General features: G+C 33.8%; 2 protein-coding genes and 5 pseudogenes across 7 annotated transcripts, besides 3 other annotated features; 3 read left to right on the top strand and 4 right to left on the bottom strand.

Annotated features, from left to right (window-relative positions):
- Positions 1 to 9763: part of a mobile genetic element that runs on past the window's edge.
- Positions 451 to 1251, bottom strand: TVAGG3_0771570 (annotated as a pseudogene). The gene has a single exon. A coding segment is annotated over exon 1 (801 nt).
- TVAGG3_0771560 (keratin-associated protein family) lies at positions 1597 to 2571 on the bottom strand (the record flags this gene model as incomplete). Its single annotated transcript, XM_051245979.1, has 1 exon — positions 1597 to 2571. A coding segment is annotated over one exon (975 nt), but the record flags the coding sequence as incomplete, so codon positions are not given.
- TVAGG3_0771550 lies at positions 3346 to 4066 on the bottom strand (annotated as a pseudogene). The gene has a single exon. A coding segment is annotated over exon 1 (721 nt).
- Positions 4502 to 5278, top strand: TVAGG3_0771540 (uncharacterized protein; the record flags this gene model as incomplete). The annotated part of the gene is made up of 1 exon (XM_051245978.1): positions 4502 to 5278. The coding sequence occupies one exon, from the start codon at positions 4502 to 4504 to the stop codon at positions 5276 to 5278; it is 777 nt and encodes a 258-aa protein (XP_051092565.1).
- TVAGG3_0771530 lies at positions 5478 to 5806 on the bottom strand (annotated as a pseudogene). The gene has a single exon. A coding segment is annotated over exon 1 (329 nt).
- On the top strand, positions 7436 to 8315 carry TVAGG3_0771520 (annotated as a pseudogene). Its single transcript has one exon. A coding segment is annotated over exon 1 (880 nt).
- A 1679-nt stretch (positions 9764 to 11442) lies between the features above and the next one.
- Positions 11443 to 12743: a mobile genetic element.
- On the top strand, positions 11539 to 12663 carry TVAGG3_0771500 (annotated as a pseudogene). Its single transcript has one exon. A coding segment is annotated over exon 1 (1125 nt).
- A 62-nt stretch (positions 12744 to 12805) lies between the features above and the next one.
- Positions 12806 to 13031: part of a mobile genetic element that runs on past the window's edge.

The following is a 13031-nucleotide window of genomic DNA, read 5'->3' as shown; positions in this document are numbered from 1 at the left end:
TACAAAATAAAAAAAAAATAAATAAAAATAAAACTAACTTTATTTTTTTCTATCTTAAGGAAATTCATGAAAATTCAAGAGGGTAGAAAAGAGGGTAGTTATCGGGTTAGATCTAACCATCTACCCTAAAAATTATTTTTGGTGAATTCAGCAACAAAATGAACGAGGTCAGGATGTATGTAAATACCTTTGAATTCATTTATAACACCCTTAGTAAGCTCATAAAATGCTTGTTTTGAGGTTGAGCCACTTTTGGCTTGACCGTATTCTTTCAACCAAAACTCAAGAATTTCCTGCATGAATTTTCATGAATTTTATATATTAATGTTTTCGTACCTGTTGTCTAAATGTTATGTTGTCATCATTTTTTAAAGAAGTTAATTAACCTGGTACCATTAATGATATCATGACTGTTCTCGTTCATGTCTGATTTACATCCAACGAAAAAGTTTAGAAGAATTTTCTTATTCTTTCTGGCATATTTTTGTCTTTCCAGTACTCCCGCTCTAATGGTCCCAGATGAGTTGGTTTAGATTCTCTCAAGTTCTTAGATGGTATAACATCTTCAACACCTCCTTCATATCTTACTTTATAAGTGTCATCGTTTATGTTGTAGTCAAGTATTTCAATAACCACTCCTCGCTTTGCTTCGTCAATGGTTTCAGCAAGTTTGCCATTACTACTTTCAACTAATTTATGACGAGGATAAAAGCAATAGAGTCGTCGGCAGCTTTTTAAAGATATCCATTACCTTGCGTAGAGTCTACGATATAATAATTTCGACTTAACCTTAAACGTTTCTTTGTCAACGGTTTGTCGTCAAGAACTACACGAACTTTTGTACCAGGAATGAGGGTAAATTGTGTTGAATTTCTGATATTTTGTGTTTGGCTTCGTTTCTTTTGTATATACTTTTCTTCTTGTTGTTGTGTCATTGAATTTGGTGTATGTCCTGTTGTAGAATGTGTTGAGGAATTATATACTTTCGAGAAAATGTTTCATTGTTTCTTCGGTAAAGTCTCGCTCTTGATTTAAATCTCTGAGCGTTCTTATGAAGCGGTTTATGATGCTGAGTATGTTATGGTTATGGTCTTCAGTAGTGTAGTGAGTTATGTTATGCTTAATGAGAAAATCTGTGATTTCATTGCTGAGATATGCACTGTCTTGGTCTGATGTTAAAGTACTTGGGCTATGTTCTGCTACAAACTTTTGTAAAACTCTTAACACTTCACGAGTTCCTTTATTTTTCATTGGATATGCATATGCTTTACGAGTGTTAACATTAATGAAGATGAGGAATGGTTTATGTCCTCCTTTTCTGCTTTGAATGAGAGTGTCAAATTGGTATGCGTCAGGAGTGTTGGAGTAAATTGGTAAAAAGTAGTCGTAAGGGTTTATTTTTGTTTGATGTACAACATTTTTGTCAAAGAACCTTTTCACTTCAGCTCTGTTAGTAAATCCCCAACTCTTTGCAGCTTCATTGAATTTCTTAAATGACCTCCATGGATGTTGTTCGAATACTTCTTTCAAGCTCATTTATGTAAAGTTAAAGATTTTATTCAAGACGGTAAGCCCGCAAAGCAGGCTCAAGCGCGTTCATTGAACGCGGTACCATGCAAATACAGTCACAAATGGTGGCATGTAATCTGCACCCGAGCCTGTTGGATTTGTTGTGAAAGTATGGACATGATTTCCTCCTGGTTCAGTTGGTCGAAAAGTCTTTTTTGCTGAATTGTTATAAGATGGAGATAAAACATCATTGCCAGCTTCATACTCTGAGTTGTATAATGGATGGTCTCTTAATGAGTGGCTATGGTCGCCAGAAAAGTTTGTAGTTCCTGTATGAGTGTGCGGTGGAAGGTTTGCTTCAGTAATTTTCTTCGAACCTCCTGTTTGCTTTGAAGAGTTAGCACAGTATAAGAATTTGTCTACAATCTGCTGCCATGTACCAAAACCTAAAACTGTTGCTGGATTTGTTGAGTTCATTGACGTATAAATAGAGCCTATAGGATATAATGTTTCAAGAATCTGAGTCTTTAATGTTTGAAGCTCTGTTTTGTCTGCTTTCTTGTCTAACATTGCGGGTAGTTCATATGCTTCAAAGTTTCTGGCATGATCTTCGATATTCCTACAACTCTTATCTAAATTGTTAAGAGTATCTTTTACGCTTGTACTCGGATTCTCTAAAGGTGCACTTGAACCCAAATCATAGTTCAATATTATGTCGTCTGCTCTAACAGTAGTGAAGGATTTATGTGTATGATTTTTGTCGGCTTTACTGTCTAACATTGATGGTAGTTCATATGCTTCAAAGTTTCTGGCATGATCTTCGATATTCCTACAACTCTTATCTAAATTGTTAAGAGTATCTTTTACGCTTGTACTCGGATTCTCTAAAGGTGCACTTGAACCCAAATCATAGTTCAATATTATGTCGTCTGCTCTAACAGTAGTGAAGGATTTATGTGTATGATTTTTGTCGGCTTTACTATTTAATGTAGCTTGAAGTTCATTTATATCGGAGATATTGTGTTTATGAGATTTCAAAACTTTGTTCGTTGCGTCAAATTCATCTTTGTCGGCTCTACTTTTAATAGCATCTTCAAAAGTTATTTTTGCCTTAACTCTCAAAGTAAATCTTGGTTCAACTAATACACCGTTAACATTGAAAGTAGAGGCATAAATTTCATCGTTATAACTAAATGCTTCTAGCGCTTTACCTGTGTCATAATGTACAGTACAGCTTATGTCATAACCTTTAGCACGAATGTATTTATATCTTCTTTCATTAACATCTTCCGTCTTCACTTTTTCATCCTGTGTTAAATATCCATGGTAGTCCGTTATAATCTGTTCATCTGAAGTTATATAATGAACATGGTTTTTATCTGCTTTACTATTTAATGTAGCTTGAAGTTCATTTATATCGGAGATATTGTGTTTATGTTCTTTATCTGCTTTTTCGGCTAATTTCTCTTCTATCTCATTTATTTCAAGTTCATGCCTACCACCACCTCCCGAAGAAGTATTTTTCTTCAGCTCTTGAAGAACGTCCACTTCGCCATCTTTGGTGTCAATAATGAGACTTTGAGTTAAAACCTTTCCTGTCTTAATGGATGTTTGTAAAACTTCTTCTTCACAGTGTTCGGGGTCATGGTCGTCATCATATCTTGTGAAATCAGAGATGTTGTCATACATTAAGCATATCTGTCTCAAAAGTTCTGCTATTTGAAACTGGAACGAAAGATATACAGAACTTTCATCATCTCCTAAAGTCAAGTCTGCTTTCTTAAGTATTTCTTGAATGTATGCAATGAGAACAGAGTACCTTGGAAAATATTCGAACAATATTTCATTAGCTGTTGGTTTTGGTGGTTCTTCTGGAGTTTCTGCATCTCTTGACTTCAATGCTCTTGCTCTCAAAGACCTAAATGTTAGAGCACCGGGTTTTACAAAGGACTTTATAAATGCTTTAATAGTTCCTGGTAAGTTATTGTTAGCATTAAGTAAGTTCCTTATGCTTCCATCATGTACGTCCATAGCACTATGTAAAAAATCTATACTTTTCTTGTAGTCAGCAATAGACTGACTGTGATTTTTTAAAGATTTGTCAATACCTTTAAGCCAATCTTCATGCATGTCTGATACTGAGCCAAGAATATCATTTGCTTCCTTTAGTGTATTTTGTGCTTCTCGTAAAGTATCCAATCCCGTACGTGCATTGTTTGCTATACGTCTTACAGTATCTATTTGACTCCTTGTTTCTTGCATCCAACCAGATAAAGTTTTAATAGTATCCGAACCATTTGAAATGAAGTTCAAAGCATTTTTAACGTCATCTAAAGCTTCTTCACCAAGTACTGCCCATATCTTTCCGATTTGGTATTGAAGAACTCCATATGAAGCAGCTGTTAAACCAGTATTTATAAGGTCCCATATCCATGATTTAGCAGTTTTTCCATCCTTTCCATCCTTTCCATCCAAACCGTTTTCGCCTTGAGGTCCTTGTATTCCTTGTATTCCTTGTATTCCTTGTGGTCCTTGTGGTCCGTGTCACCCTTCTCTCCTTTCAGTTCATCTTTATGTTCGTTATAATATTCTAATGTCATAAGGTGTACATCATTACTGCTACCAGCAACGCCGAGAATTTGTTTCTCATTCATGACTAAATTCTTTAGGCATTTAATGTTGTCGTCAAATCGAAAGCTCTTTAACAATTCAATGAGAACATTCAGTACTTTCACTAATGAGGCATCTACTGTAGAATTTATATATTGCACCGTTCCATCATTTATGATGGGAACCTTGCTTGTTGTAATGAATGGGTCATAAGTGTTAAAAGTATCGAAATCAATGACTTTTTTAGTTTTTCCATCGTCAATGACTAAATCATTGCCTTCAATGGTTAAAGTTGAGTTTTCGTTTACTAGTTCATGTGCTCTTCTTGCTTCATTTGTTTCATACGCATATGCAGCAATAGTCATATTTTAATGAGAATAAAATGTTGTTCTATTTGCAAAGTACAGACCCAAACGAATACGGGACAGTAAAGCTACAAACAAACTTAGGTCTTCAGAATGAAGCGCTTGCTTTCAGAGTTGTTGACTTTAATACTATTGCTTCATTCGTTATAACTGACGAAACAGATTTCATGGAGTTTGAAATAGATGGAAAGAAGCACGAAATAAGATTTCACAATAATGTAGAATATAAGATGGAAACATTAGCTGGAGTGTTAAATGCGCTCATAAATACTACAATAAACAAGGAGAACGAAGAAAACTTAATGAATGTTAAACTTATTGCAGGAGTTTTGAAGTTCAGTTATGCGAAGGAGTTTAAGATAACACGAATGAGTCATAGAGTACAACTTCTTTTGGGTGCATACCATATGACATTTCCTTTGAAAAGTGTTGACAAAACGATTGAGATGAAATCTGTTCCATACGTATGTTATGGTAATTGTTTGTACATTGAGTCTAAAATAGCTAATGTCACAGGTATTTCAGGAGTTAATAGTAAAGGTTCAGTAGAATATAAATCCTTCTGTTATGCAGTCAATTCAATGTTCATTCCAAACGTTCCTGTCATAGCAACTCATTTAGGTAAATGGGTTCGCATTAGTCCTCATAATTTGAAAGACATGCAATTCAGACTTGTTGACTTTCAAGGAGAGCCTGTAGAACTGAAGGCACCAGTGCGAATGACTGTTGAAGTTGACTTTTTAGAAAATATTAAATGCAACAGCTTACAAGAGAACTCAGAGCTAAAAATATAAAGTATGAATGTTATGTATTAGGTCATGAACTTTGGTTGTTGCTGTTTGATGAAACAAATGAGTTAGTTATGTCAGTCAAGAGAACAGAAAAATATTGTGTTAGTGAAAACTGCACCAAGTCAATAAGATTAGGTTTGCATTATGAAGATGAGTTCGATACTGTTGAAGAAGTTTTGGATAGATATTACAAATTGCTTTAATTTACTAAAACATATTTCAAGCAAAGTTTATATTCTGTTGAAAGTTTTGTATACTCGTTCGAATATTTATACTTAAACTCAACTCCTGTAGTTCCTGGTGTTTCAATGATGCGGATGTTACCTATTTTCATGAATAGTGGAGTTTGACCACAGCATTCGATTTCAGGGTCGAGATAGTCAATGACACATTGTTTCCCTGTTATTCGTGAGATAACATTTTCAAGGTCCTCCTTTGTTAGAATTATTTGGTTCTTGCTTATAAGATTTGTCAAAAGCTTCTTATCGTCTTTGAGTAAAATTGTTTGGTATAACTGAAGAAGGTAATGGTCTACGTTATCTGAAGGATTTGTTTGAACATTTGTGTAAGGGTTGTCGTTGGCTTCTCTTGAAAGAATTTGGTCCAGTGGTGGATACTCTAACTTAACATCTGATGTAGCGTTAGCGTTTGAAGCTGAGTTTAAATTCACGGCGCCATGCGCCAAGACCTCCCGACTTAAGTTCTGGTTCTTTTTCTTTCAAACACTCTGAACTATAGTTCTTTATGACAATATTGTTTGTCGTTCGTGAGTCAACATTTGATGTTGGTTCAATTGGAACATTAACGGCACCAGCTAAGATGGATTTGCTTCTCATTTCATATAGAATAAAAACCTTTTATATGTATGAAATGAACAATATACTCGACAAGGGTTTGAATGTAAAGCTAACGAATGAAAATATTGTTGAATTCACTGAGACAGGTGCTGTGTATAAAGATGTAGAACTACTGAACAAAAGAGCTAAGGGAAGAAGCAGGAACATGAACAAAGGGTGGAAGCCTATAAAAATTTATGTCAATGATGGCTCAGGAGGTTCAAACATAAAGTATGCAGAAAGTTATAGAGTTTATGCTCTCAAAGGTGAAAAGCCTTCATTTAAGAACAGCTATTCTAACGCATATCCTCAAAAGCTAACGGATGGGGAAGTGGATGATATGAATGACAGCAAAAATATTAACAGAAATGGCGACAGAGATGCATGGAATTTGTTTACCATCAGTCAATTGAAGGTTAAACTTTAAAACAATGTTGGTCGTTCCCATGGAATATTTTTGACTTTAATGGTATTAGTCATGATATGAATCTCAAGGTATGAACGAGGAGAGATGAGAGACTTATATGCTTCCCAAATTTCTTCAAAAGGTAATGTTATACCTGACTGTTTCCAAATGAGTTCAATATCATAGCGTGAGAAACCTTGAAAGATAACGAAGTCAGTTATGAGACGTTTTATGTTTAAAGCAAGAAACGCCATGTTTGCATAAGTATTGCTACAGTTAAATGGTAATGTCTGACTTTAGTTATGATGTTAGCTAATGGTGAGTCAGGCTTTTGACACTAAACCTTTTCCGGCGAAGTCGTCACAAACGAGCAGAGTGTTTGAAGGATACTTTTTGAAGGGGTATTTTGAAAGTTTTGACAGAATGTAGTTTGTAAGTCGTTTCATATCGTAAACTCCTGAGTATTGACGTAAGTGGTGTTTGTCAATAATTCTTTCCATCTCCTCAGAAGTCTTTTGCATTCCTGACTGTATAAATTACGATGGCATAATATTTCTCTTACGTCGAATGTAACGTTGAAGAAATTCAATGAGTTCACTGTCTGGAACTTTAACGACAGAGGCTTGAACTTTTGACATAAATGTTTTCGCTGTTGAGTCCATAGAGTCTGAAGTTGCTGATATAATGATTTGGTCATAGTAAGAGTCGTTTCCTAAACGCTCTGTTATGAGTATATGACGAATGAGGTTAAATGTCTTACCTGAACCCATCTTTCCACAATAGAAATACACACCATTTGAACAGAACTCATAATCTTTGCTGAAAGGAAGAATAAGAGAAGAGTTAAGTTTGTCTGTAGTTTCATTCATGTCTTCATCTACGTCATGTATTAAATGCTTCATTTTATCTCCATTAAAAATGCAAGTCAGAAATATTCAGAACATAGCACCGAGTCTAACTGACAAGAGTATAAAGATATACTATGAACACGTTATGATGAAACCAACCAAAATTCAAGAAAGTCAGTATACTTATGAATATCCAAGACACTGGGTAGAGTATGTAGGAGGTGAGAAAGCTATTGAAATAAGACAAGTTAGAAGTATTCCAGCAGGAAGACAATATTATTGAAGAACTTTAATGTTTTGAGATATAATGATGAAACAAAGAAGCAAGATAGTTTCCCTGTTGCTGTGTATGTGAACTAGATACAGGAGATGACATGAAAGTTTTTAACACAAAGCTTCAAACGGTAGTGAGAGAACAACTGACTGCGGAAGGACATCCATTACCTTCAGAAGTTACCATAGCATATAATTTTGAAACAAACTCAATAGATTTTAAAGTCATCTCTGCAAAGAAGTCAGGTTTTACATTTAATGAAGCAGATGTATATTCGAATGAAAACTTCAAAGCTATTGCATGGTTAGATAATGACGATTGCTTTAAGAAAATATTTAAATTCAGTGACTCAAAGATGTCAATAGATGACCTTCGTGGAATGTTACCATCGACGTTTACAGTAGAAGGTTCAGCAGGATTGCTTACAAGATTGTCAATTGGTGGTATTTGGTCTCGTGAGAACATTGTTATAAAATCCAGTATAAGTGAATTTGCTGAAGAATCTATATTATGTCTTTCAAACTACATGTATTCGCCGCCGAAGCATTATAGTATAACAAACTTTGTCAGTAAGTTTAACATAAGACTTGTCGAACCTTCTTCAATGAAAGATGTTGTGCTACCTAAAGATGGAAAGGATGGACTCATTATTGAGATGATTTTAATAGCATATTAAATGAGCTTGTTCTTGAAGGTCATTCATGATGAAATAACTGTTGTAGAAGATGTTAGCAATTGTTCAGACATTTTGAAGCGTATAGATGATATAAGAAAGAAGTTAGATAGACCGCAAAGCGGTGAGGGCGAAGCCCGTGAGAACGCTTATGTTTCATTGACTTTCTCCAGTAACGAGAACTTTTATGAGATAATATTGAAGAGAGATGATTTTAATATGGTGTAAATGGTAGCTTGGGCAGCTTTAGGCGCAATGGGAACAAAAGCATTAGCATTTGGAGCAAAAGCACTTGGAGCTTATGACGCAGTAAATAAAATGAGTGGAGGAAGGGTTTCGAAGACATTAGATGCAAATAAAGGAAGATTGGAGGCTGGGTTGCAAAGAAGTTAAGATTAAATAAAATAGGGCTCATAAATAAAGCATCCAATTTGGTTGCGACTGAGTCAGAAAATGCTTTAGGAAAGGACGATGAGTTTGCAAAACACGCAAAAGACTTTAATGACCAGATGAAAGGTGAAACAATGCATTTAAATAGAGTCGATGGAACTAAAGAAAATGTTTCTTCTCCACCAGTAGTTCTTCCGTATGGTCCTATGGAATGTATGGAAACCCTTACGAAAGACCATTTGACCCATTGACTGGTGGAAGTAATTGGTATCATTATGGACGAAGAAGAAAGATAGTCAAGTTGGAGACAGACGTGAAGAAAGCAACTAAAAAGAAACCAAGGAAGAGAGTTATAAAGCAATGAATTCAACAGGGTGAAAAAACAGGTGAAAAAAGAGGTGAGATCTCACCTAAATTTATTTTTGTGCTATGTTTTCATACGTGTGAGGGTGGTGATATCATTAATTTTTAAGTTTATTTTTTATTTTATTTTTATTTTATTTTTATATAAATGACGAAAACTATTGAGATAACAAACTACAACGGTCATGAGTTCAAGAATTTGTTCTTCGTTCCTCGTGAAAATACATTCTATCAGATACGAGGGAGAAAGGGTAAAGTTAGTTTGAGCGTTTATGAAAATGAAGAATGGAAAGTTTATAAAGCAATACGATACAAACGGTAAGCGTGTTTCATTAGCTTTGTCAAAACTTACTAACATTTATTTTGACAGTGATTTTGACTCTGACGATTGGAGTGACAGCAGCGATACTGAAGAATATGAACTATTGTGAAGCACAGCAATGGGAGGAGTTGCAATACTTTTGTAAATGAGAACATTAGTGGAACGTTAGTGAGAACGTTTATTTTTTCATTAGTGAAGTCGTTTAGTGAAAATGTTAGTGAGGTGAAGTGGTTGGCGGCTTTGTAAATATTTAAGGTTAAGTTAGTGTTGTCGTTTGTGTTGTAAAATATACGTTAGCGGTTTTGTAAAGTGTCAAACTGTTATCTTGGGTAAGGTGGAACGCAGTGCCGCCGTACCCAAGATAGGTATACTAACTTTATGATTCAATAATAAATTTAATTGACCAATCCGGTTTAATTATTTTACCTTATGAATCATTAATTCACATTATCGCCATTCTTTGTGATGTTCAAGATTCAGACGTTAAGATTCAATTTTTCATAGATGATGAGGTTTCATGCTGCGGAACAGTTGCAAAAATAAATCCTATAAAGGATATTAGCACAATTAAGATATCAAAGAACGGAACAACAACTGAACTTCATTTAACATATAATGATATTTATAATAAAATAGTTGATGAATATAAAATATCACTTGAAAAATTCTTTGTTAAGGCTATTTAATATTCAAGCATTAACATTATCGAATAATAATCCTTTGAATCATAATCAATAATAATTGACCTCTTCACCAGTTTCTATCGTTTGTTTTATTTCTTTTTGTTCCCCACTATCCGGATCGGTCATTGTAATTGTTTTTGTATAGTATCAGCTTTATGTTTAACTTCAATCTTTTTTCCATCGGGATATTTAAACCAAAATTCCAAAAATTCGATATTGTCAATCTGTTCATATTTTAATCTATCAATTACATTTTTAATACATCTGAAAATCTTATGAAATGGTCATTATATGGGTTTGATTGAACTAAATTTGAATGAAGTGAAATATAACCTGTTGATGAATATGACATTAACTCATATTTTTCTGAAAACACTAAAATTTATAACATGAATGAATTTCTTATTCGTTGAATTTATGAATTCTTGAGGTAATCTTATTCTAGTTTTATTTATCACTGGAAAATAACGCTTTACCATATTTTTAATCGTAATAAAAAATGTCAATTATCAATATTATTTCGAATAATAACTGTGAATTAAATTTAACAGTTAGCGGAATTTATAATGTTACTCTCGTTTCTGTGAGTGGTAAATTTAATCCCATTCTTTTAGACCCTTCAGATTATATATCATTTATTAAAGATGACCATGAAAAAACGTATGATATGTATATAAATAATGTGATAGCGAAATGGGATATTAACATGATTTTAAGTTATTTAAATGAATCATTTATCGTATGGTATGAAGAAAATTTTAAATCAAAACCTGATAAACTTTTTGAACTTGATGAAATAAATAACCTTATAAAATTTCCGCTGAAAATTAAATTTTGTACTCCTCATCCTCGTTCATTGTTGGGGATATTAAATTTTGAAAAAGATGTTGGGGATGTTTTGTATTCTGACACTGGTTCCAATTTCATTTTAATCAAATGTGATAAAGTTAATACCCCAATGAGATTTCACATCAAACATTAGACCCTAACTCTTATCCATCAATACAAAACATTTTATCCATCAACTTAAACACATTTTCTTTATCATATCCGTTTCAATTATCCGGGAATTCATTTATTCTTCATTCAAAAGATTTATCAAATATTAAATTTAGAATAACTGACCTATTTGATTGTGATTTAGAATTCATGAATGAAAATATTATGGCAATTTCAAATAGAAAAAATAGCTGATGAGATAACAGATTAAATATTTATTTTTAAATCATAATAAATGATTAAACAACAGCAACCACAGCAACTTAAGGCACAAAACACCCAGGTCCTTCAGACCATTACATACGCCATATATGCATATAATTCAAAGATGGCAGAACAAACGCAAAGGTTGAAATATGGAGATTTGGAGATATAGGGTGTCCAAAGGTGCGTTTAGCACAGCGCTCTATATGAGACTATTAAAGGAGATATATGCTGGTTATAAATATATAATAAAAAATATGAATATATGTATATGATGAGTATGTTGTATTTTGGCGCCATGCCGGGATATAAAATGAATTTTGAGACAAGAGGCGGTTTCGCGGGAAATTTTGGCGGGATTTTTTTCATTTTTTTAATGAATCATAAAGAAAACATCCTCGCTCTTGCAAAAAAATGCAAAGACTGTAAAAAAATCTACGAGACATTGGTAAAATGCTTCGTATGGATGCTCCTAGCTATTCCACTGTAACGTATCATGTTAGGATGTATCACTTCATGAACAAAAAGGCGCCCATCATAAAAATTGACAAAAAATCGCCGGATCAAAGAAAAATCAAAGCAATTCTTCAAGCGCTAGATGAAGACCCAAGAGCATCACTCAGAAGGATAGAGGAGATGACAAAGATACCACGTACAACAGTCAGTTATTATCTGCACAATTATTTGAACTACAAACTAGCGTATACACGTTGGTTCCGCACAACCTTAATTCAGTTCAAAAAAAATCTAGAGTCCAATCTTCGAAAGAGCTCCTCTCTATATTGGGTGCGTATCAATCCAAGAAGTTTCGCTTTTTAGTAACAGGGGACGAGTCTTGGTTTCAATATGCAACAGAAGCCAAAATCATGTGGATCCCGAAGGATGAAAATCCGCAAACATTCCCGAAGAAAAAAAATTGACACACCAATGATGATGTTGTCGGTTTTTTGGGGCGTGAATGACATCATCGCAATTGATATTCTTCAAAAACCTAATACGATGAATGCTCAGTATCTAATTGACAATGTTCTTACTCAAATTATCAATTCTGATGAGTTTGAGAAATCCAAACAACAAAAACAAAGTTTGCAATTCATTTTGATAATTCAAGAGTTCACAAAAGTCATAAGGTAATGAATTACTTGGTGGAAAACAATGTCAAAGTTGTTCCAAACCCAATTTATTCACCTGATATTGCACCCTCTGACTTTTATTTATTCGGCACGCTAAAAAAAGAGCTGAAGGACGCGAATTCGCGAGTCCAGATGATCTTGAAAATTTTGTAAGAGAGCAATTTGAGCAATTTTCTCATGATGATTTAAAGCGTGTCTTTCAAGCCTGGATCGATCGCTGCGAACGCGTGATTGAATCCAATGGTAATTATATTTAAATAAACTTTATATATATGTAACTTGTTTATTTCTATTCGCAGTATTCAGGTTTGTGCTAAACACACCTTTGGACACCCTAATTATTTAAATATAATGGAGTAATAAAATAAATCGAATTTCTATTAATTTATTGTCAACTTCAACTAATGCATTGCCGTTAATATATCTAACAAATTCAGCTATTGTGTCAAATCTTCGTCTTCTTTTTGTCATTGATTTATCAGTTTTTCCATAATCGAGATGAATCAAAACTTTATCCCCTTGTTTAAAATTCATGAGCCCCGAATTAATTTGTTCACGTTTAACATCATTCAACCTTTCCATTTGCTTTCTAATATATTCCCATTCTTTTGAAATATCATTTTTC

Source organism: Trichomonas vaginalis, chromosome III (assembly GCF_026262505.1).
Source record: "Trichomonas vaginalis G3 chromosome III, whole genome shotgun sequence".
NCBI lineage: Eukaryota > Parabasalia > Trichomonadida > Trichomonadidae > Trichomonas > Trichomonas vaginalis.
Note: the sequence above shows the minus strand (reverse complement) of the source record. Positions and strands in the feature narration are given on the sequence as shown.